This window comes from Hyaena hyaena, unplaced genomic scaffold, assembly GCF_003009895.1.
Source record: "Hyaena hyaena isolate Hyena2069 unplaced genomic scaffold, ASM300989v1 scaffold_2, whole genome shotgun sequence".
Lineage (NCBI taxonomy): Eukaryota > Metazoa > Chordata > Mammalia > Carnivora > Hyaenidae > Hyaena > Hyaena hyaena.
This window is the reverse complement of record NW_024080634.1, coordinates 3,327,138-3,352,918: the sequence shown is the minus strand read 5'-3', so window position 1 is coordinate 3,352,918 and position 25,781 is coordinate 3,327,138. Positions and strand designations below refer to the sequence as shown.

General features: G+C 44.8%; 1 protein-coding gene across 1 annotated transcript; it reads left to right on the top strand.

Annotated features, from left to right (window-relative positions):
* The first annotated feature begins 14,480 nt into the window (after nucleotides 1–14,480).
* On the top strand, nucleotides 14,481–23,785 carry ATP5PO (ATP synthase peripheral stalk subunit OSCP). The gene is made up of 7 exons (XM_039229544.1): nucleotides 14,481–14,579; nucleotides 15,735–15,785; nucleotides 16,714–16,824; nucleotides 19,669–19,798; nucleotides 20,761–20,873; nucleotides 23,218–23,304; nucleotides 23,604–23,785. Exons 1-7 carry the CDS (start codon nucleotides 14,544–14,546, stop codon nucleotides 23,715–23,717), a joined length of 642 nt encoding a protein of 213 aa, XP_039085475.1. The 5' UTR covers nucleotides 14,481–14,543; the 3' UTR covers nucleotides 23,718–23,785.
* Nucleotides 23,786–25,781: the final 1,996 nt, after the last annotated feature.

Here is a 25,781-nt window from a genome sequence, read left to right as displayed (position 1 = left end):
GTAGAATGTATAATTGTATTTGAGTAGGGAAAGGCTGAGGAGAGGGAGGAAAACAACTACAATATATATCAAGTGGAAAGGCTAGGTTTCAGGTCCAGCTCAGCCATTAATGAGACAACTTTGAACCTGCCATTTTTACTGCCTACAACTAGTTTCCTTACATGGAAGGAATGGACTAGAATCTCCAAGGTCCTTCCCAGATGTCACACTTCTTTAGTTCCATGATCCAAGTGAGAAAGGCAAAGGCTTAAAACCCCATGTGGCAGTGGCAAGGATGGGAATGGTTTTATTCTAGCAGGTGCCCTTCTGACGGCGCTGCGCAGTCATCCTAGGCACCAACAAAATAGGGTCAGATTCCCCTGCCCCCCTTACTCTTATTTTTAACCCCTAGGGAGCCTTGCAGCAAATATTTCCTTTTCACCTTTTTTAAACGAGGTATAACTTAACATAACACAAAATTCACCCTTTTAAAGAATACAATTTAAGGATGCCTGCCTGACTCAATTGGTAGAGAACATGTGACACTTGATCTCAGGGCTGTGAGTTCAAGCCCCACATTGGGAACAGAGCCTACTTTTTAAAAAATGTAAAAAAAAAAAAATAGTGATGTATACAATTTAGCAGTTTTGAGCAAACTCACAAAGTTGTACAAACATCACCACTATCTAATTCCAAAACATTTTCATCACCTCAAAAAAAGAAAAAGGTATCCCGTACCCATTAGCAGTCACTCCCCACCCCTCCCTCCAGCCCTTGGCAACTGCCACTCTACTTTCTGTCTCTATGGATTTGCCTTTTTGCAGACATTCCATATAAATAGAATCATATAACTGGTGGCCTTTTGTGTCTGGCTTCTTTAACTCGGCACACTGTCGTCAATGTCTAACCATGTGGTAGCGTGCATCAGTACTTCCTTTTTACGGCTGAATAATATTCCATTGTATGGATATACCACATTTTATCAGTGCATCCAGTACAGGACATTCAGGTTTTCTCAGCTTTTCAGCACTACATTAAAGGTTGTGCTCTTATTTGTCAAAGAAAAGCTGTCACAAGAGCTTCCGGCATCTGAATTGAAAAACAAATATGGGGTAGACAGTGACAAAACCATTTTCATCCGCAGTAACTGTTGTAGACATTCATTCTGACAACTTTTTCCACAGATACAACCAGGGGTAAACAAAACGATTGTATCTCCAAAGAGTGTGTGACTTTAAGTGAAAATTTTTGAGCAGCAAAGCCCATTCCGTGGATTAAAAAATGCCACAGGATTAGGGGATAATCTTCAGCTTTCATGTCCTGCCAACGAGAGAGAAATGAGTTTGTAGATTCCCAGGCATGACGGAAGTCGCATCTCAGCTTATGTGTGACCTGCTTTTCACTCTGTAACAACCAGCGCAGACCCAGGCATATCAGAATTTTGATATTTCTTCTCCTTTTCCCACAGTCCAGGCTGTTAATTTCCTCACTGTATTATTATGAGCAGGAAAAACATGAGATATCACTGACCTGTCAATATTCGTGTTACAGCGTAAGACCCAAGATGTCCTTGTCTTTTCCTAAATCGAACAGAATTAAAAATAAGGCCAATAAAACATTTTACCCCATTGACATGAGGCCTCTGAGTTCAGTACTTCCTGAAAGGGGGTGGGGGGCCGAGAGACAGGAAAAAAATAAAACTCAGCTGTATGTTTTCTTCTTGTGGTCCATTCGTATAATTTCAAAATTATCATACAGATCAGAAAAAGAGTAAAGAGGAGAGAATTTGAGAGCTTTATCACCAAGGAAAAACATTTACTATGCACTTGTTTTGTGCTAAGAAGAGTGAGGGGTTCTGTGGTCTCTAGAATCAAATTGAAAAGAAAAGATCTAGGGGCGCCTGGGTGGCTTAGTTGGTTAAGCGTCCGACTTTCGCTTAGGTCATGATCTCGTGGTTCGTGGGTTCGAGCCCCACGTCAGGCTCTGTGCTGACTGCCAGCTCAGAGCCTGGAGCCTGTTTCAGTCTGTGACTCCCTCTCTCTCTGACCCTCCCCTGCTCACGCTGTCTCTCTCTCTCTCTCTCCTAGAAATAAATAAAACATTTAAAAAAAGAGAGAGAGAAAAGAAAAGATCTAACCTTTAAAAATCGTCACAAGTCGAGGGGTAGGCGAGTATGGGGAGTAACTGCCAGTAGGCATGCATTTCTTGTGGGCCTGGTAAAATGTTCTTGAATTAGACAGGAGTAATAGTTGCACAATCTCGTGAATATAACAACCACTGAAATGTACATTTCAAGAGGATATGCGAGGGGCACCTGGGTGGCTTAGTTGGTTGAGTGTTAGACTCTTGATTTCAGCTCAGATCAGGATCCCAGGGCTTTGTGATGAAGCCCCACTCCATGCTCCATGCTGAGTGTGGAGCCTGTTTGAGATTCTCTCTCTCCCTCTGCCACTGTTCTGCTTGTGCTCTTTCTCTCTGAAATAAAAATAAAAATAAGTGTGTGGTATATGAATTCTATCTCAATAAAATAAAAAATGGAGCTCAGAATAATGACACATCATACTATTACCAGAAAGAGTGGAAAAACATGTCTGGGGGTAGGGTACACGATGGGTTTTCTTTCAATCTCGAGTTTGGGTACTGAGCAAACACAGTAGGAAATTTCCCTGCATCCGCTGAAGCCCTCCCCACGCTGTCCCCGTAGTGGCTCAACGGTCGCCTCTGTCCACAGACTCCGTGGAAGTTCTCTTAACTACTCTGCCCCCAAGGATGTGTTTCGGGCGAATGCTGCCCGGCTTACAACGTGATTTGGAAATACGCTGCTGGCTGTGTTTTATGCATTTTATCAAGTGCTTTTAACTTTGTACTAGCTGGGAGCATGAAGGGCACAGTTTTAGAAGGTTGAAGTTAAATAATAATTTCTCACCAGGAAGCATTCAGCCGGGGCCACCTAGCACGAGCTGCCCGAGTGGTCAATATTCTGGAGCCATGGAGGCGCCTTCACATCAGGAGGTAGCGGAGTGGCCACTGGTTGGGTTTGGGGCTGGATAATATAGTAGTTGAGCCCACAGCCTCTTGGGGACAAGCCGACTGCCTGGCCATGTCTCCTCCTCAGTCTCCTCTTCTGTAAAACGGGGATGAGTTTATCTGTAGGTAACTCATGAGTTTTTGAGCAAATGGGTCTTCGGAGCTTAGATGGGTGCCCTGGTGCGCACTAGCCTCTTACAACGGGCTCACTGCCATTAGGATCACTACTACTTCCTGTGCTGTGTCTCTCTGACTGTCCTTAAGGAAGGAAGGTGTTTGCCACATCGAAATGTCCTTCCAGGAGGCTGGCAGCCTGGTCGGGTATATTTTGGTGGTCATCACAGCTAAACCGTTGAGTTCTAAAATAAGACAGTGTGGCTAAGGAGCATGGGCCCAGGGACATCCCGGGGGAAATTAAGTCGAACTCCATGACAGAATCAACAAACCAGGTTCTTGCATTCTGACATTTTTATTTTCATGTTTATTTAGTTTTGGGAGAGAGAGAGACAGACAGATCATGAGCAGGGGTGGGGCAGAGAGAGAGGGAGAGGGAAACAAGAAGATCTGAAGTGGACTCTGTGCTGATAGCAGGGAGCCAGATGTGGGACTTGATCTCAAACTGTGAGATAATGACCTGAGCTGAAGTTAGACGCTCAACTGACTGAGCCTCCTAGGCACCCTGCATTCTAACATTTTTAATCAGTTTTAGACATGAAGCTATTTAACCCCAAGTGCGCACTTTTCACAGGTTCTCAAAGCCTGGTCCTGGATCGCCTGTTGCAGAAATATATGGGCCAGTTGTTTAAAATAGGAAATTCCCAGGCCCCACCCAGACCTACTTCCCCAGAAGGCTCTAGGGAGAGACTCTGCATTTGAATGAGATCCTCACAGCCTCTTGGGCCTGCGGAAGGGCAAGCACCACAGCATTGGACTTGCCTCTACAGCCCAATAAATGGATGGTGGCACCCGGGTGGTTCAGTCAGTTAAGCATCTAACTTCAGCTCAGGTCATGATTTCACTGAATGTGGGTTCGAGCCCTACATCGGGCTCTGCGCTGACAGCTCTGAGCCTGCTTGGGATTCTCTTTCTCTCTCCCTTCCCCTGCTCTCTCTCTCTCTTTCTCTTTCAAGAAATAAATAAACTTAAAAAAATGGATGGATGGATGGATGAAGCAGGCCTCTGTATCTACTTTCTTTGCCCCTTTTCATCATATTTCTAAAGGGAAAACCATTAACATGTATTGAGAGAATTTTTCTTCAGTGTAAAAGCTATCTATGCCTCATGCTTAACATTTAGAAAACATAGAAAAGCAAAGGAAAAGACAAACACAACTCACCACTCAGACGTTACCACCCTCAACATGCTTGTGTAGTCCCTTCTGTATGATGCATGTAAACACGGCATTGTTTGATATCATCCTATTGTGCACCAGAAAATACTCTTTTGAGCCTGCTTTTTTTTTTTAACTTAACAATGCATTATGAATATTTTCTCAACTCAGGAAATTCTTCCTCACCATAATTTTAGATGGTAGCCTAGTATCCCATCATAGACATACTGTGATTTATTTCTTCCCTATCCAGTCATTGAATGTTCAAGCTCAGGAATTAATTAAAAATAAAATGTACAAGGGGTGCCTAGGTGGCCCAGTCCGTTGAGTGTCCAATTTCGGCTCAGGCCATGATCTCACATTATGTGGGATCGAGCCCCCCCATTGGGCTCTGTGCTAACAGCTCAGAGCCTGGAGTCTGCTTCCGATTCTGTGTCTCCCTCTCTTTCTCTTTCTGCCCTTCCCCGCTCATTTTCTGTCTCTCAAAAATAAATAAACATTTTTAAAATTTTTTAAATAAATAAAATAAAATGTACAAAAAAGGGGGCACCAAGGTGGCTCAGTAGGGTAAGTGTCCGACTCCTGATTTCAGCTCAGATCTCGATCTCATGAACTGTGAGTTTCAGCCTGAGTTGGGCTCCCGGCTCACAGCATAGAACCTGCTTGGGGTTCTCTCTCTGTCCCTCACCTGCTCTCTCCTTCTTTCTCTCTCTTTCTCTCAAACTAAACAAATAAAAATTTAAAAATAAAATAAAATGTATGTGTAGAAACTAATCCTTGTCTTTAGTGGACAGCTGTATTTTTTTAAGTTCCACAGCTGATTTCAATCGGTAGCCAGGACTGATGGCTACTACCCACAAAAGTCTACTTCTAGAATGTTCTCAGGAAACTTTTAGAGTTAAAACACAAATAAGGAAAATTTCCATGCCTCAAGAATGTCAGCAGACCTGGATTATGTAAACTCTGTTGATTCCATGCTGCACAGCACTGTCACAGATCACAAGAGGAAAGAGCAGTTACTACTGTCTTTGTCACAAGGGAACCAATGTGATCCAGAGCCACCAGGATGGCACCAACCTTATTTCTGATGAACGATCGCTTGGAGAACCACACAGCGATGCTCTGCCAACTGGAATGATTTATTTTTATCATTTCTTTCCCTTTCATTGCTTCAATTAGTTGCCAAGATATGACAGGAGGAGCTCACCTTCTCTTTGGGGCTCAGAGGTAGAAGGGCCTCCTATAAATTTAAAGCCTCAAAGATTAAAGAAAGCCCAGAGTTTCTAAAAAATTATGTGCAATTTAGTTCTTTTGATTTTTTATTTATTTTTTAATGTTTATTTATTTTTGAGAGAGAGAGAGACCAGGAGTGGGGGAAGGTTAGAGAGAGAGGGAAACACAGAATCCGAAGCAGGCTCCATGCTCTGTGCTGCCAGCACAAAGACTGACACGGGGCTCGAACCCGCAAACTGTAAGATCATGACCTGAGCCAAAATGGGATGCTTAACCGACTGAGGCCCCCAGGCTTCCCAACTTCTTTTGATTTTTAGACGAACACGCCTGCCAATTTCTTCAGGAATATAAGGAAAGGTGATTTTTAAAAGTTAAAACTTGGGGCGCCTGGGTGGCTTAGCCGGTTAAGCGTCCGACTTTCGCTTAGGTCATGATCTCGCGGTTCGTGGGTTCGAGCCCCGAGTCGGGCTCTATGCTGACTGCCAGCTCGGAGCCTGGAGCCTATTTCAGAGTCTGTATCTCCCTCTCTCTCTGACCCTCCCCTGCTCACGCTGTCTGTCTGTCTCTCTCTCTCTCTCCTAGAAATAAATAAAAATATTTAAAAATAAATAAATAAATAAATAAATAAATAAAAGTTAAAACTTGATTCAAAGGGAATTGTGAACAGTCCCTTGAGAGCAGGATCAGTTTGGTTGCCCTCGCGCCTGCATCATTGGTCATGATCTCTGGCCCACAGAGAATTTTTGTTAAATGAAACAATGCTTGAGTGAATGAATGAATTAGGGAATGGTCCTCTATCCCGTGTTAAGTCATACAATATAAATGGTCAGAACTACTGTTTTCCTGGACATCTGCTGTTAGTCTCCAAAGCCCAGCCCACTAATAACTCCCTTATTGCCTAAAAACTCAAAATAGATGGTGCTTTTATCCATCCTCACAATCCGATGCATAGGATCAAAATGCACAGAAATATATCACCAGCCTCACCTCCACCCCCCACCCTGGGGAAGTCCTCGGTTACCCAAATGAAAATCTTCAGTATCCCTTACCACTTCCGGGTCACTGGGGCCATCTGCAAGGTCACACTAATTCATTTGCTACAGAAGCTGTGGCAGCGGTAGAAAAAGCTTCCTTTATTCTCAAATCACCTCGAGGAAGCAGTTCCCAGCCTCCCAGTCTCTCTGCTGCATGGGGTCGGCTGTGGCCCCTGGGCTCACGAATGTTCTCCATCTTCCTTGTACTCAACTGCAGGGCCCCAGACAGAGCCCTGGCCTGACTTACCAGGAAACTCAAAGCCTCTCTGTGTGCCTCCTCACTGATAAAAAAAAACAAATGACTGCTCTGCCCCCAAGTTTTATCAACACTTTCTTGGGCAGTGCATCCCACCGTGGGACCCAGGAAGATCACATCTGTCCCCTGGGCATTTCACAATCTCACTGCCCCACGCACTGTCCCACGGACTGGGAGTGTGTCGCCTCCTGTCTGTGTGCCTTCCTTGCCCTTTTACTTTCGTTTTTGCTACAGCTAAATAATTGTGCAACGAAAAAAATGTATAATTCGCCCCCACACTTTTTTACCATATAATTTCCTGTTTCACACCAAAATTCTACAAAACCTCTCCTGTTCTCACATTTTTATTTGCACCAAATATACATACTCCTTTTTTTTTTTTTTAAAGTAAATAGTGTTCAAGGCTTTCTTGTTTACCAATGTATCCTGAGAGCAGATTGTTGCTGCAGGAAGAGTGAGGGCTGAGGGGGCCCGGTGAGGAGTTGAAGGAACATTAGAAGGGCGAGTTTCCGTGGGTTCTCAGACTAGCTTTCTCACTGAGGCTGTGTGATGGGAACAAGAAACTGTCCCCATCTGAGCCCCGCATCTCTCAGGGACTGCTTTGTTTGTCACCTCGCTTGCGGCTAAGCACCGACACTAAGGTTTGAACAGGGAAAGCTCTAGAAGGAAATTGATTCCCAGGCCAGAGGCCGCATCTGCAACGTGAGGACATGGCTCCCCCTAGTGTTAGGATGATTCTTTGGAAACCTGGAAATGGCTAAGCCGGAGAGCAGCGACCTTGAATGCTGACTTGGTGACCACTTCAAGGTGACATGACCCATAGGCTTGGAGGAGAAGGAAGGGGAATGAAGAGGCGCGTGCCCAGCGTGGGGGGCCGATCTCCCCAGAGCCCGTCCCATTGTGGCCTTCAGATCCGGGTGGTCAGTGCTGCAGATTCTCCTAACACAGCTTTCTCCAAAGACTCAAAAAAGCCACCAAGCCGTGTGTGTGTGTGTGTGTGTGTGTGTGTGTGTGTGTGTGTGATTTGCTCCTTCCCTCTTTTCCTCTGCAGCAGATGCACCAACTCCTAAAGATAAACAGTTTAAAGCCATATGGTCACAGTAGCTGGAATCCCATTGTCCATTTTCCTCAATACCTTTTCTTGGCTTGTAAGGCCACAAGTCTAAACGTCTAAACCAAACTGACTCCATGACAGGCTTTAAGTTTCCCGTCTAAACTAGAAGGCCTGACTTTCGGCTTTTCCCGAAACTACCATGTAGTTACACATTGCCCAAGGCAGGAGTAACCAACCTTGCAACACCCAATCCAGAAAGGCCAGCGACCACCCTCCACATTGTTAAGGGAGAGGCCTGGAGATAGAAACTATAGATAGGACCCTGTTACCTAATGTTAAAGTTAACCTGTTAGTCGCTGAACAGGACCCTAGGCTCGCTCTGTGATTGGTTGAATTTAAAGGTACTCTAAATGTTGTAATTGGATCCCGCCCAAAGTTACGAATACTCTAGACAATGTGTATGATCAAACCCGCTGTCAATGATGTTGAATAATTATGATTGGATCACTGTTCCCATGTCACAACTTCTGTAACTCCCCCGTCTCAAACCCCATAAAAACCCTACTCTGCCCTTGTTCGGGGCTCTCAGTACTGATCCATTTGCTGGTTAAGTCTGTGAGTCCGAGCTTAAGCCCATAATAAAGCCCTTTGCCTTTGCATACGTGACTCGGACTCCTTGGTGGTCTTGGGATTTTGGGGAGATCGCGATCTGGGCATAACAGGCTCAAAGCCTGATGTGTTCCAGTCCTGGGGGGTGGGGGGTCCTGCTGATTGCTAGAGCCTCCCTAAAACCCCCTATTATGGGGAGATGCCATAGATCCTGTGTAGAAAGCTACCAAAGTCATTTTCCTGGTCTTAGGTTTCAATAGAAAGGTAAGCTACCTATGAAGCTATAAAGCAGGCTACCAGCCTGGGGTGCTGAGGAGGTGAGTGGCTCCGGTCTGCTGTAAGGGATCCATGGACCCTTCTCAAATAAACTCACAAGAAGAAAAGAACAAAAAGAAAAGAACATTGATGGGGAATTCACTCTGAGATAAATAAATACAGGAATAATGCAAATACTTCCCAAATCCTCTCAATGTAACAAAATGTATAGGGAAAATCTTACTACCAGACTTTGCCCTGAAGATTCTGATGAGGGAGCGTGGGGCAAGCTGAGGGCAAAGTACAGGCTAACAGCGCCACAACCCCCCTCCCCACCGCAGGTGGGATATGTGTGATATTCCTTGGACATTCCTGGCTATCCAAAAACAAAGGAAAGAGGTTTAAGTGCTTGCCACGGTGATGTGGAAAACTAAGGCAAAAGAAAAATTAAATTCCCTTACTCCTTATAGCCCATTGACGCGTCCTTGAAACAGAGTGACCTCCCTCTGGGCTCAGCTGCCTCGATGATGATGATGATGACCATTTGCTAGGGGCAAAAGGGAATTTCGGCTTCACATTATCCTGAGCCCCTCTCCCCAGGATCCTGTAAGTCCACTTTAACATATAAAACTTCCTTTGGAAACTTCCTTTATCTCAACTCTCCCAAGATCTATGCCGGCAATCTTACTCCAAGCCCCCTGATATACATTTGAAGGGTCTCAGGACTGAGGTTTTATTAAACGGTAATAAATGGCATTTCCCTAGCAACAGCCAGCCGCTCAAGGTCCTGGAAGCCTTGCTTCCAAAATTCCTTACTTACTCTATCCCGACCCCCTCCCCACCTGAGGGTATATAATGAGTTACCTGTCACAACCCCAGTGCAATTCTTTCTGCCCACAGGTCCTGTCCCTGTGCTTTAATACAATCACGTCTTTGCACCAAAGATGTCTTCAAGAATTCTTTCTTGGCCATTGACTCCGAACCCACACCATCACCCCAAAACCCCACTAATACCATCTTCAATATGTCTTCTGCAAAGCTAAAGAGTATGTCCTGATGCTGGTAGAGTCAGTGCAGAAGCTGACCTTGGAAAGAAGCCTTGGAAGTGCTCTGGTCCAACTTTGGAGCCTGGTTCTTCATGGAACGTGCCAGCTTCAAGCCATTGCCCTTTGTGTCAGAAGTTAAGTGTTACCAGAAACTAGAATAGGTGCGTCTCTCATTTATGAAGCACCTAGAAGGTGAGTGACAAGATCTTGGCATCTCTTTTATGCTTTTCTGATTATGGTCGTGAGACATGCTCATGATAGAAAAATACAAAATGCTTTTTTGTAATTTTTTCCTCAGTGTCATTAAGTCGTTTTCTAGGTTGTTAAATACTTTCTGAAAATCTCATTGTAATGACTGCATAATACGCCACTTTTAAAGCCATTCTTTTATGCTAAGACATTTGTTTCCTTTTTTTGTTTATTTCTTTTAAAATGAAACAAAACACGGGGCCCCTGGGTGGCTTAGTTGGTTAAGCCTTCAACCTCGGTTCACATCATGATCTCAGGGTTCGTGAGTTCAAGCCCCACGTCGGGCTCTGTGCTGACAGCTCAGAGCCTGGAGGCTGTTTTGGATTTTGTGTCTCCCTCTCTCTCTGACCCTCCCCTGTTCACACACACACACTCTCTCTGTCAAGAATAAATAAACATTAAAATTTTTTTAAAAATAAAATGAAACAGGGGCGCCTAGGTGGCTTAGTCGGTTAGGCATTCAACTTCGGCTCAGGTCATGATCTCATGGTTCGTGGGTTCGAGCCTCACGACGGGATCTGTGCTGACAGCCAGCTCAGAGCCTGGAGCCTTTTCAGGTTCTGTATCTCCCTCTCTCTCTGACCCTCCCCTGTTCACGCTGTCTCTCTCTCTCTCAGAAATAAATAAAACATTTTTTAAAAGTTAAAAAAAATAAAAAATAAAATGAAACAAAACAGATGAACATAGGGGAAAAGGGAAAAAAGAGAGAGGCAAACCACAAAGAGACTCTTAACCATAGAGAAAAAACTGAGGGTTGTTGGAGAGGAGGGGAGCCAGGGGATGGGCTAAATGGGTGATGGGGATTAAGGAGGGCGCTTGTTATAATGAGCGCTGGGTGCTATCTGTAAATGATGAATCACTAAATTCTACTCCTGAAACTAATATTACATGATATGTTAACTAACTAAAATTTAAATAAAAATTTGAAGTGTTTTTTTAAAAATGTATGGTGAACATTTTGCACGTTGCCTTTCATCCAGATTTCTTAATTTCTGAGTCAACAGGAAAGTCATTTCTTTTCTTTTCTTTTCTTCTCTTTTCTTCTTTTTCTTCTTCTTCTTCTTCTTCTTCTTCTTCTTCTTCTTCTTCTTCTTCGGTGCAAAAAGGTGATTTTATTAAAGCACAAGGACAGACCTGTTGGCAGAAGGAACCGCCTCACTTCAGTTTTTAAACTTTTTTTAAAACTATTTTTATTTCTAGGAGAGAGAGTGTGTGTGTGTGAGCAGGGGAGGGTCAGAGAGAGAGGGAGACACAGACTCTGAAACAGGCTCCAGGCTCTGAGCTGGCAGTCAGCACAGAGCCCGACACAGGGCTCACGCAGGGCTCAAACCCACGAACCGCGAGATCATGACATAAGCGAAAGTCGGAAGCTTAACCGACTAAGCCACCCAGGCGTCCCTCACATCAGTTTTTAAAACATGCAGTTGAGGGTCTCGTGACACCACGAATCTGTTTTCCATGCCACCATATGGTGCCTTTGCAGAGAAAATAAAACAGTGAAAATGATTCACTTTGAACTGAGAGTCAGCATAAAATTAAAAAGTGGAGATTTGGTGTTTGGGTTTTGTCACCACTTTAGCCTGACCCTTGGGCAAGTCCCTTTGACTCTATTGGCCTCACCAAAAATAACCAATTTTTAAACAATTTAAGGTCGTACAAAAGGAAAGTACTATAAAAGCAGCACACTGAGTCTTTTCCCTTTTATGGAACAAAAAAATTTTTTGTCCTTTCCGAATTTTCTATTCCTGCATAGCAGAAAGTATGGCAGTCACATAGCTGGGAAGCAGTGCCAACTGATTGCTCATGGGGCTTTATATCTCAGGGCCCTGGCCTGTCACTGCAGTGTTCTGCCTGTGGTGAGATTCCAGCAGACGCCTACCAAGCCAAGGGCAAGTGGAAGGGAGGTTTGACTCCAGAGGTGCAGAGGCATCAGGCTTCAGGGCTTCTGTGATTCTCAAATAGTCCAAATCACAGTATACACCAGCATCAAAATCCCATGCTCAGAATACATCCTGAGACTCAGAACTGTCATCTCCTCCATGAGCTGCCTGCACAGGATCTGAGAAAGTTTCTGCACCTACAAAGTGGGAGAGTACCAGATCACCTATGTCTTAGAGTTGTCCTGAGACTCGACCTAAAAATGAAACCATATATGTACAACCGTTAAATAAATCCTAAGACTCAAATAATCACAAACTACTAGTATGGCAATATCATAGGGGCTGGAGTGCATTGGAGGCAAATACCAAGAAAATAGAGAGAATCTCCCCGCCATTTCGTAACCATACAGTTTACTTATAATTATCAACACAATAGAGTCTAGAATTTTCCAAGTGTATGTGGCTCCAGAACTTTTGATTTGTATTACATCTAATAACACCCATGCATTAAGAAACATGGGTTTGTGGTTTGATTTCACGTAGAATGTGAGGTCTACAAAGGCAAGCACTTTGTCATATACCCTGCTGTATCTTCAGGGCTTAGAAGAGCTGCCTGCACATAATAGGTACTCAATAAAATTTATGTTCATTGCATAATGAATATACTTTCCATTAAGCTAATTTGAAAATAGCCTCTGAAAATTGTTTGCATAGTGAAGTGAAACGTGGGTTTTTATGCTTGTGTAAATAGGATAAAACTTTTGCAAAGCAGACTGGCCTCAAGCACCACAAACTTTTAAAGGGCTCATACCCTCTCACCAAGTTGTGCTAGTTCTGGAAATCTGTTTGGATGTTATTCTAAGTATGAAAAAAGAAAAGGTTTACATTTAAGATGCTCCGGAGATGCAGAATTGTTTAAAATGAAAAAAAAAAAAAACCTGGAAATCATCTGAATTATGTTAAAAATCATTGAATAAGATACAGAATCCACTTGATGGATTACTCTGCAGCCATTAATATGCTTACGAAAATTATATAACTTCAAAATATTCTTATATCGTAAGCATGTTATCACAGACCATATATAACTTAGTCTCCTTTTTTCTCTGGTATTAAGGGAAAAGCCCAGAAACTAAATTACATATGAATTGTCGATCCATATATATAAGACAAATAAATGCAAAATAAAGAACTAACCATTACTGAGTGCCACTCAGGAGTTGTTGTAAATTCTTTACATACATATAACTTCTTTTTTTTTAAATATATACTTTTTAAATATTTTTATTTATTTCTAGGAGAGAGAGAGAGAGAGAGAGAGAGAGAGAGAGACAGCGTGAGCAGGGGAGGGTCAGAGAGAGAGGGAGTCACAGACTCTGAAACAGGCTCCAGGCTCTGAGCTGGCAGTCAGCACAGAGCCCGACGCGGGGCTCGAACCCACGAACCGCGAGATCATGACCTAAGCGAAAGTCGGACGCTTAACCGACTAAGCCACCCAGACGCCCCAACTTCTTTATTTTTCCTAATAGTCTATAAGGCAGGTACTATTATAATATCCATTATAATACCCAAAAAATGCTGGTTGATAACACAACCAAATATTGAGAACAGCTTCCTCTGAGTGATTGAAAAGACGGCAATAACATTCCTTGCACTTCTTTGCATTTTAACAAGTTTTTGTAATGATGAGAAAACTGCCCTCTAAAAGGGTGTATTAGCAAATTAATCTGTGTTCTTATAATAGATCTGAACAGGAAACAAACAAACACTTTTCAATTGCCCACAGGACCCCTTTGTTGCAACCAGGGAACTCCGACCGGTGCTCTGCCCGCCAATTCTCTTCTGTGCAGAAGAGAAAATAAAAGTAAGCTCCATTTAGGCTAAAATAGGTTGAAAATCGGTTGTTTTCATGAATGCAAAGACCCTGGGCAGGGCTAGTGTTGGGTTTTCGGTTTCGATGTCACACTTGCTCAAACCCCAGACAATCTCGGATAATCACTCTGCCCTCCCCAGGAATCAAGAATTTAGGCACTAGAATCTCACACGCTCTCACAAGCCAAAAAGTCAGTGCTGCACTCGGGTGAGATGGGAGGAAGGCGGGGTGGAGGTAGAGGAGCAGTCACGGCCCAGGCACTAGGTGGGTTGAGTCCGCACCTCGAGGTGTTAAGTCTCCTTTGTTTTCATGCAGAGCGAGGAACTGCGCTTGATACACCATTCGGCGCGGTAGAAAGAATTGGTAAACGATGCTAATGATGCTGGTAATGAATGTGAAACAGAACAGATGACACCTATTTATCTAAAAGGAAATTTCAAAACTAGGGAAAAGAAATCCACCCTCCAGTAAGGACCATCTAGTAATTCAAGGATTTCATTTTACGGTGCTGTCCGAAGCCACTAGCTCCAGAAGTCCAGCCCTCAATAACCACTTCTAAAGACCACAACTCCCAGACTGACCGCGACCTCTGCGCCTGCGGCCTGATGACCTATGCCTACATTTCCCAGCGGGCCGAGCGGCTACGCTGACGCACGCGTGCGCCCTTGCGTTTCTCTTCTTCTCTGCCTCGGGTTTGACCTACAGCCACCCGGAGAAGATGGCGGTCCCTGCAGTGTCCGGGCTCACCCGGCAGGTGAGAGAGGGGAGGTCCTGAAAACTAGTGAGAGGATCCCTTCTAAAATAACACGTAGCAGAGCCCTAAGAGCGACAGAGCGAGGCCACAGCTGGGGAAGCGTAGCCGCCGTTCAGCGTCCTGGGGCCCTGCGAATGGGAGAGACGCAAAGCGGCTCGGACTACCCTACCTCCCTGGACGTCCGCGGGGCGGGGGGCGCGTGCCTGACCTTGGAGTCCCCCGAGCACAGCCTCGGGAAGCAGCTAGCTTGAGGGGCACGGGAGAGGGGGGCGGGTTCCCCTGGACTCCGAGGAAAGGACACAACCCACTCCCAATTTAACCTTGTCGTTGTGGTTAAACCTGTCAGGGGTCACTAGGCATGCTAAGGAGTATTTGTAAAAACACATTTCACAAGTCTATAAAGAAAATGAGGCAGAAAAGTTGAAATGACTTGCCTTTGGCTGCTCAGCCAGTGAGGGGTAGGTAGAGCTGAGATTCGAACCCACACGGTCATACAGAAGATGGAGTTGGAAAGAAAATTCGTGGTCTTTGTACTACATAGCAACACTGTGCTTTACACGACAGGACACCGTACAGCTTAGGTAAATTTCTCATAAGTGAAAAGCTCTACTAATCCCTGCAACCGCTTTTGTCACAGTACAGTTCAAAACTGAAATTATTTGAAGGTGAGCTGAGCCCTTGCAGATGCCTTTTAAGCAACGAGTTCTAGCTCTTGTTCCTTGATAGACAGGATACCATTTCTCAGAACTAAGGCCAGTTCTCACATCGAACCACTGCAGTACTCCAAGGATTAATCTTTATTTTCCGATAGCATTTGGATTCTAAAAAGGTACATCTCTTGCAGATCATGACTGGAATTCTCCCACTTTTTATTAAAATCCTTCCTCACGGGTGGTAACATAATGCCAGAAATCTTGGGGGGGGTTTTTTGAAAAATATATTTAATCAAACTTTGTGTTTTCTCTCTCATACTGGTGTGCTAGCCTCAGCCTGTTCCCAGCAAACTAGGAAGTTGGTGGGAAAGCAGTTTCCCAGGCGACTATTGATGATTCTCCGTGGTGAAATTTACTCCTGGATAATGAAGAGAAGCTCATGTAATCTCCCTGATGATACTAAGTAACTGATTATTTAAAATGTTTTGTTATTGTTTTAAAGGTGCGAAGCTTTAGTACGTCTGTGGTCAGGCCATTTGCCAAGCTCGTGAGGGTATGTCACCATTTGCTATTAATTGTAAAATAGATGAAAGTGTGTGAGTCAAACAGCAGTAAGGTTAGGGCCTGGGCTTTTGTAGAAGCACTACCTAAACCGTCTGCATGATTTGTAGGTCCCAGAATGTGATGTGTGCATGGGACAGGAAGTGGGATAAGTTGAAGGCCTGGTGTGCAACAGGCCCGTGCATAACCTTTCTGAGAATCTCTTAAAATCCCTTAACAGTGATGGGAAATGGCTGGTCTTTCATTTGCAAAAGAGGGAAAACTTGAGTTTGGTCCTCTTAGAGCTGGACTGGAACTAAATCTTCAAAGCCTGAGCTTTTCCACTGCAGCCACACAGCACCACCAAGCATACGTAGTCAAAACATTGATGGCGGTGTGTAGGGAAAGGCCTACAGTCTTTGGTGAAAACCAGTTCAAGCATCAGGCATTCAGTACCTCCTAAAGAGCTCCAGTAAACTGGACATCGATGGGGAGGCGCCTTAGGGGAAATTTATAGTGTCACCATGAAATGTTTTCTTAGCTCTAAGGCAAACAGCCTTCTATCAGTGTTTAAACTCTCCAGTACTTGGAACTGATTAATTACTGAGCTCAAAGGAAGCATACGCTCATCTCAGAATTCACGTAATTGATTTATAGTTTAAAGCTGAAAGGGACTTTAGACCCAATATTTCCTAAGCACCACGTTTTAAGAAGAAAAATTGGAAGCTCAAAGATTGAGTGACCTAACCAAGGAAACATCCCTGATTTGTTTGAGAATTGCCGTTCAGGATAGCTCTCTGATGACGTATTTGATATTTAAACGGTTGTGTGCTCGAAACGGTATATTTTAATGTAAGTATTTAATCCTGCTATTGTCAGAATAATATTGTCTGAAGTGATTTTCCTTTTCTCTTCCTCCCCACCCCATCCTTTTTTTAAAGCCACCTGTTCAGATATATGGTATCGAAGGTCGCTATGCCACTGCCCTTTATTCGGCTGCATCTAAACAGAATAAACTGGAACAAGTAGAAAAGGAATTGTTGAGAGTAGCAGTAAGTAGCTTTTCTGTTTGTTACTAAGTTTCCATCTTAGGTTTTTTTATGTTTTAGCTATTTGGCCATATTTCCCTAATGAGATATATCCTAGGAGAAAATGAACTACCAAAAAGAAAAAAGAAAAAAAAAACCTGTTTTCTGTCATCGTGTTGATAGAGCTAGTACTGGGTATTATTATTCTGCACCTGTTGTATACCAGGTACAGGCAGATACATACAAGGACGTTACTAATATGAAAGTCAATGCTTGGGGGCGCCTGGGTGGCTTAGTCGGTTAAGCGTCCGACTTTTGCTTAGGTTATGATCTCGCGGTTCGTGGGTTCGAGCCCCGCGTTGGGCTCTGTGCTCACTGCCAGCTCAGAGCCTGGAGCCTGTTTCCGTCTGTCCCTCTCTCTCTGACCCTCCCCTGCTCATGCTGTCTCTCTCTCTCTCTCTCTCTCCTAGAAATAAATAAAATATTTAAAAAAAAGAAGGAAAGGAAGTCAATGCTTGTACTTCAGGCAGTTCTAAAATAGTCTTCAGAATGGATTATAACTTGCTTTGCTGGGAATTATCTTTATGAAGCCTTTTGCATTTCCTCATTTTCAATTTTTATTTTATTCCCAAGATGTGAGAGGAAAATGACCAAGCAGAGCGCGCTGGGCAGCAGAATCAGTGAAGGTGTGTGAGCCCCAGCACAGAACTGACAGAGCTCAGGAGGTGACAAGGGACAGTTTGTTCTTACACTGGGTTGCTTTAACCTGGGAAGAAGAGTGAATTAACAGAAGTGTGCAGTGTAACTTAGGAGAGTCTCTGCTGTAATTTTAACTGAATTTTCTAGTGAACAAGTTTCTGCCCATTTTATTGCTTCCCCTTCTCTTTTTGCTTTATAGCGGCCACCTCCTGACAGTCAGTTCTGCATTAAAGGAGTAGAGGGGTGAGCACCTGGGTGGCTCAGGTCATAATCTCACATTCAGGAGTTCGAGCCCCGCCTCAGATCCTCTCTCCCTGCCCCTCCTCCACTCGTTCTCTCCCTCAAATTAAATTAAAAAACTTAAAAAGAAAAAAAAAGGAGAGGGAGACACAGTCTAGTACATACTCTCTCTAGAGAAGGTTTTGCTCTTTTTTGGTTTATGTTTTAAGAATTTCTCATATCTTTAATCTACTTATTTCTGAAGATTTTTTTTTATCATACTGTTCGGAAAAGAAAACCCTCGTAGGCTGGTCATATGGGATGATACTCACATGTTTTGTTCATTTTTCATCCCTAGCTTTTTATTGGAACTTTTGTCCTAGCGGACAGCACTGTTTGCTCCTCATTCCTTTCTCTGTCCAGTCATCTCTGCAGATGATGCTGACGGTCTTAGTGGGTGTGACCAACCACTGCGACCCCCACAGAACAGCCTTAAGTTGAGACACTCGGGAGAGGGGGAGCAAGAGCAGACCTTTCAAGAGGTGACACTTATTGTCTGCTACTTGTCATTTATGCCCGTTTTTTTTTTTTAATTTTTTAATGTTTATTTTTATTTTTGAGAGAGAGAAAGAGAGCACAAGTGGGGGAACAGCAGACAGAGAGAGAGGGAGGGAGGGAGAGAGAGAGAGAGAGAGAGAGAATCCAAAGCAGGCTCCAGGCTCCAAGCTATCAGCACAGAGCCTGACACCAGGCTTGAACCCACAAGCCTTGAGATCATGACCTGAGCTGAAGTCAGACACTTAACCAACTGAGCCACCCAGGCTCCCCCATTTATGCCCATTTTAAACCGAACAGTGGTGTTCAATGGAGTGACCTGGGTTGTGGGCATTAGAATGGGGTTTGACTATAACCTGGAAATCAGTTAAGATGTGGAGACCTAGAAAGGAGGCAATTACCTAAAGACTCTTTATAAATGAAAATTAGCAAGTTTTTGGCACTGAGGAAAGCAATGCTACACAGGTGCCACAATTGCCATTGGGTGACGCAGCAGAGAAAGATAAGAAACATGAGAAACCAGATTACCCAAATGCTAGCTTTTAATTTGTGTAAGTCAGCAATTTTTATGGAAAAATGTCATTTCTATGGAGCCACTCAAGTTGAGGTTTTAGCATTAGGTAGTGTATGACGAGTGGCCTAGATTAGAGCAAATTCTGGCCAAGAGCCTGGGAGAAGGGGCGATGGGGTGAAAGGCTGGCAGAGGTATTTAACTGAATGATGCCCAAATGGAAACAGCCTCTGTTTTGTTAGAACCCTGGCCTGACACTAAGGGGAGCAAGGAGCCAGAAGTGACCCTGGGTCACTGAGAACAGACGTTTACGAATGAACAAGATGGAGACACAGGGTCTCTCTCCTGGTGCTGCACTCCCCGTGCGTGTCCACTCTCCCTCCCGGGCTGATGGGGCTGCTCTGGAAACCCCAGAGGGCTCTCACGGGGACTCTGTCAGAGGCGGGGCAGAATCAGGATCACTCTGAGGTGGAGAGGCCCCCCTCCAAGGGGATGACAGGGAGGCCTCCTTTGCTGTCAGAGCACCTTTTCAGGTTGAGTATTACCCGTAGTAAATGCATCAACATAGACAGTTCATTGACTCTTGGCTACTTAGTTTTTCTGTAATCTCTCTTGAAAAGCAAAAATAAATTTAGGGAACTTTGTAAAGTGTCTTTAAATTTTTTTCAAGAAGTATCAGTATATCTTGTATAAAATCAAGATGTGTATTCTCAAAGGCAGAGAAAATTATTGGATTGTAAGCTTTTCTTCTTACATGCTTTGAGAGTGCTAATTTAATAAAAAAATACAGGATTCATAAGAAAGTATGTAGTGGCAGCGAGGATCGTTTATGCTCTAAACAGTTGAGATTATTATTATTATTTTTTTTTTTTTGGTACTTTTAGCAAATCCTGAGGGAACCCAAAATGGCCGCTTCCATTATGAATCCCTATGTAAAGCGTTCCGTGAAAGTGAAAAGCCTAAATGACATTACAGCAAAGGAGAGGTTCTCTCCCCTCACGTGCAACCTCATCAGTAAGTATTACATCTTTTCCACTGAAAATCTTGCTTCTGGAAATTTGGTCCATGGACCAGGAACATCAGCATCACCTACCTGCCTTTTGGCAGTAATCCAAGGACTTGGCAAACCTACTAACTCAACCTATTGCTTCTTAACTAGCTCCCCAATTGACCTGTTTGTGCATGAAAGTTTGAGCGCTGTCTAAAGGGTATTACCATGTAACAAAGTAATTGCAGTTACTACTTTCAACACATGGAGAAGCCCAGTAGGATTCATACCAAGGAAATGATGTGTAACCAGTGCCTGAATCTCTGTCCTCAAAGATATTTGCATTCTTTTGGTACATTTGGTTTGCTTTTCCAGTCCCACAGTCAACCAGAATACAAGTTCCAAAGAACATGCATTCATGGCATCATCTCTGAATATAGATAATATGTTAATTTGGGGATTTGTAGCCAGACACTGGAATCTAACCCGAAATATGAAAATCAGGTTGCAGGCCAGGCAGGGAAATCTTTTGGAGATCTGTAAGGCCTCCCCCAACTCCTTGCTATTTTAAATGCTTATCAGTGCTGGGTTTGTTTGTTTTTTTTAAACATTTTTTTTTTAATGTTTGTTTATTTTTGAGATAGAGACAGCACCAGTGGGGGAGGATCAGAAAGAGAGGGAGACACAGAATCCAAGGCAGGTTCCAAGCTCCAAGCTGTCAGCACAGAGCCTAATGTAGGACTTGAACCCACAAACTGCAAGATCATGACCTGAGCCGGTTGGACACTCAACCACTGAGCCACCTAGGCACCTCTGAATATACTCTTTAAATAACAACTTCCATCTTCTTCATTCACATACTTAAAGGACATTGAATCTAGTATCCTAAGGCCACAAACCTAAGTTTACTTTTGAGGTGAATATAATACGTCATGAATAACCTGTTTTGAGTAACTTTCATGTTTCTGAGACACCTTCACTTTCCCAGACTTGCTTGCTGAAAATGGTCGCTTGAACAACACCCCTGGAGTCGTTTCTGCCTTTTCAACCATGATGAGCGTCCACCGTGGAGAGGTTCCTTGCACGGTGACTACTGCGTCCGTAAGTGACAGCGTGTTGCTGCTATATGTGCCGTGACATCCATGCATCACATTTTGCATAGTGAAAAGAAAAAAAAAATGGGTTGAAATCCAGAAATTGGGAAAGGTGACTTGTCACTTAGGTTTGCTTCACTTCTTACACGAGCTGCCGTGACCCTGCACTTTGGAGGGGCCGGTGTGTGTGCTGTTAATGCTGCCCTTCCCGCTGACTATTCAGAAGCACGAGACTGGGCTAAAATGCGTTAGGAAGTCGTGGCTTATGTTCCTTCACAGGTTTGAGTTCTTTTGCCAATCCCTTATTAAGTTGTCTCCTGAAACTGGAGTGTCTGATCTTTGGTGGTGGTGAACAGGAGGGGTGGGAAGGACGGGCTTTGTGGAGTGGCTGGCGTGGGCTGTAATGATAGACCCCATGTTTTGAAACCTCTGTGCTAGGTACTTTATAATGTATTATTTCATGTCGGCGTTCCACGCAAGGTAGAATCATCCTTACTTTAAAAATGAGTAAACCCAGGGGGATCAGGTTGTTTGCCCAAGATGACAAAATAGGGAATCAGGATTTGAGCCTGGTCCTCTCTCTCAGAAGTACACGTTCCTTAAGCTGTGCTGCCTCCCAGAATTAATTTGTCGATGTCCTAAATATGTATTTTCTTCCTACTGTAGTTCAGTCCACATAGGAAATCATCTGTGGAGCTTAATTATCAGTAGAGGATGGTGGATTTGCTTGGAATACGCAGCACCTTCCTCATCTAGGTTAATATTTCTGGTATTAAAACGATATTCTCGCTCTCTAAAAGAACACAACTTAAAGAGATATTTTGCCCCAGATAATGTATTTGCACATTTGTGGTTCAGTTGTCAGTGCCATGAAAGCACGCAGCTGGCTGAGAATCCTCACGAGTCCGGCATCCGCCTGGGCCGCTGGGCCTGCCCCAGTTTTCGGAGACCCCAGGGCCGAGATGAGACTTCACCAGGCGGGCCATACCGTGCCCGTGGCTGAGCACTGGTATAGGGCATTCGGTGATTACAAGGACATCTTTTTTTAATTAATTTTTATTTTTTACTTCTGATTTTAAAAAAATTTTATAATTGTTTATTTTTGAGAGAGAGAGCGTGAGTAGGGGAGGGGCAGAGAGAGAAGAAGACACAGAATCCAAAGCAGGCTCCAGACTCCAAGCTATCAGCACAGAGCCCGACACAGGGCTCAGACCCATGAACTACGAGATCATGATCTGAACAGAAGTTGGATGCTTCACCAACTGAGCCACCCAAGTGCCCCAAGGACATTATTTTTTTTAAAGGGTGCATATTTTTGTAAAAGTTTTTTTGGAATCAGACTGTTAGAACCAACAGTTTTTGATGTTGAAACCCCGGGGTAAATTAGATTCCACAGCCTAAAAACAAATGATTCCTTGACTGGTGACTAAGGGCACAGACTGTAGAAATAGATTTCAAATATTGCAGCAAGTGAGACCCTAACCACTCAGAAAATGGGAATAGGAGATGCTGGTCGCCCTGAGTTGTCACGATTAAAGGGAAAGGTGGGTGTGAAATGCCAGCCACCGGCCGGTTCCTGGCACCCGCTGGGCGTCTGAGTGAGAGGGGTGCACATACTTCAGAGCTCTGTGACCTCAGGGGCCTATCAGATGGTGTCTTGATTACACACCGATAGACTTCCACAGCAGCACCCCCAGGAGGCACTGTTAGATCTTTGCAGAGACGGCGCTCGGTCTGCTAGCTGTGGACTCTCAGGTGTGGGGGTGGGGAGAGCGGATCTGGACAAGGAAGAGGCCTCTCCTTTGGCCTTTCACTCTCCCCTCACCTGGAGCAGGAGTTGAGGCAGAAGGAGAGAACACAGGCTGGCATCCGGGTGCTGGCCCCATCAGAGCCGAGCATGGAGCCACGGGTCTTAGAGATGCTAGAACCCGGTCAGGCTGCAGCTTCCATCCAAGGACATAGTAGCCTCCTGCCACAGCCACAGGGCTGCCCAGGAGAGGCCTGTGCCTTCAGGCCTCAGTAACTTTGGGGGGGGGTTTCCTCCTCAGTCGTGTCTGAGTCTTGCTGCTAATACCAGGGAGCAGAGACGGGGAGGGAGTGGCATTTATGGGCATAAGTGACCCTGCCAGTGAGCTCACCAAGGTGTTCCTGTGGGATGTTGACACGCTCCCGGCACACCAGCGGTGGTGAGTGACTTGCGGTGCAGCTCCTGGAAGGGCCCAGAGACTCTGCGTGGGAGTTCACGAGGCCTGTCTGGTTGTGTGCCAGCGATATTTTCTTCCTTACCTTTACTAGGGAAAATTTCTGTTTTGCTTTATCTGCATCTAAAGGATGGTTTTGTCCTTTTTTAGCCTTTAGATGAACCCACTCTTGCTGAATTAAAAACGGTCCTGAAGAGCTTCCTAAGTAAAGGCCAGGTTTTGAAACTGGAGATTAAGGTGGGTTTTTAATTATGTATGGTGTTTCCTCAGGTTCTTTGACACTGTCGAATGGCTGTACAAACTGAAAAATTAAATCAAATCAAATACTAAATTGCTTCTAATAGAAATTTTATATTCTCAATTTAAATGATTATGGATTCCATTCACAATTTGATTTCTTTTTTCTAGACGTAATACTAATATCTTACATTTACATTTGTACAGCATGTAGACTGTTCAAAGCACTTTTTCATTTTCCCATTCGATCAGTGAAATATCCATGCTTTTCCACATTTCCAACCTATTTTCTTTCCTAGACTGATCCGTCCATCATGGGTGGAATGATTGTCCGTATTGGAGAGAAATACGCTGATATGTCTACAAAGACCATGGTTCAGAAGCTGAGCAGGGCCATGCGGGAGATTTCCTGAAAGTATTGATTTTCTGTCCGTGAAAATTCCTAAACTTGGAGCATCAATAAAATGCTTCCTGAACAGAACGTATTGTTTACTATCTTCTTTGAAGTGGAAATACAGGGACCCTTATTTTTATATCTTTCTTTCAGAATCCGCTTAGTTGAAAGGTTAAAAGGCCCATTGGTTGGAGATGTTAGTTTGTGTAGATTACGCTTAGGAATTTATGGAAGCTTGTGGCATTAGGAAGAACGGTTAACACTTACTGAGGCCTGTATGCCAGGCACTGTTAGGTCCTCCGTGTATCTTACCTCACGTCCTTGGCCTCTGAACTCAGGGCCCAGGGAGGGGCTGACCCTGCGGGAGGAGGTAAGACACCAGCAAACCAGGCCAGTTACCGCCCTGGCCTGACATCGTCAGTGCCCGTGTCCAGTCCGAGATCCTGAAAGTGGGCCTCCCAGTCCCCGGGACCTGGCAGCTGCCCCTCGCTGTCTGGCTTCATGCTTCTTTAAAATAATTTTTTTTTAATGTTTATTTATTTTGAGAGAGAGCGAGCGCTTGAGCAGGGGAGAGGCAGAGAGAGAGGGAGACACAGAATCCGAAGCAGGCTCCAGGCTCAGCTGTTAGCACAGAGCCCGACACGGGGCTAGAATTCACGAGCCGTGAGATCATGACACTCAACTGAGAGCCACCCAGACGCCCCATGTCCTGCTTCGTGCTTCTTAAGCTTCCACAGCGTGTGGACCAACGCCTGTTGCTGTGCCCCAAGGTCCAGCGTCAGCCAGGTGAGTGGGTGTGTTTAAGGTCCTGCAAACAGGGCCAGCTTGTGCCCATCTGATCATTCTAACAAGGACTCAAGTCCTGTACATCTTGTTTTAAACCCAAAGTGATCCGTCTTACATCCTGCTCTTCATACTCTATTAAATATAAAGGCAGGGGGCGCCTGGGTGGCTTAGTCGGTTAAGCGTCCGACTTTCGCTTAGGTCATGATCTCGCGATTTGTGGGTTCGAGCCCCGCGTCGGGCTCTGTGCTGACTGCCAGCTCAGAGCCTGGAGCCTGTTTCAGTCTGTGGCTCCCTCTCTCTCTGACCCTCCCCTGCTCACGCTGTCTCTCTCTCTCTCTCTCCTAGAAATAAATAAAACATTAAAAAAAAAAAAAGGCAGTAATGCTCTCTGTAAAGGCTTTCAAACAGATTCTGGCTAAAAAGTGGTCTTCATTCTGGAATCTACTGGAAGAACACCATTAATCTAACAAGCATCCATTCCCTCCATCCCCCTGGGGGCAGAGGTCCAGATCAGAGCTGCACACTCAGCAGAGGGCAGCAGAAGAAGAGCCGTCCCGACCCCTGTGAATGTCCTCACAACCGAGGAATGGCCAGGGGCTTCAGCCCGGGTAGGAAATCCGGGTGTTCTGCCCCTTGGTCCTGATGATTGTCCAAGGCCTTTCCAGCCAAGCAGCAGTCTGGGGCAGCGGAGTCCTGTTCCCACAGGCTGGGCCCGGACAAAAGGCAGGAACACTTCTGCTCCTCTGATCATAATAATTGGCCTGAAAGGGTTGCGTGAAGGGGTTTCTGCGAGACGTACCTGTTCTGTGTGCGCTTTGGGCTGTGAAGTACATCCGGACGGACTGGAACTTTGAGAGTCCCTGGTACAGGCCAGGCACAGCAATATCCACCACACCAATACCACCAGAAAGTTCCATAAATAAGGGGATGTGACATCTACAGCGAGGTTCATGATGTGACTTCGGCTCCTCTGCACCCTGGAACAGTAGCCTGGCAGTTAGGAATGTGTCTTGGAGCCCCCCCCCCTTGGCGGTTAGGAACGTGTGCAAGCATGCTCTGCTGCTTCCCACCTACAGGGCACCCCGCCTCCCCCAAGCCTGGCTTTCCTCCCCTGTAGACGGAAGCGATCGCGCCCACCTCCAGAGTAGCTGCAAGAGAAGCAAGACCACAAAGAGCTTAGTACAGGGAGGCAGAGGTGTAAAGATGGCAGTAAACATTAATTACAGGCTCCATGACCTGCAACTTCCTGGGTCATCTGACCCCAAGGTGTGATTAAACCCAGCACCCACCTGATACC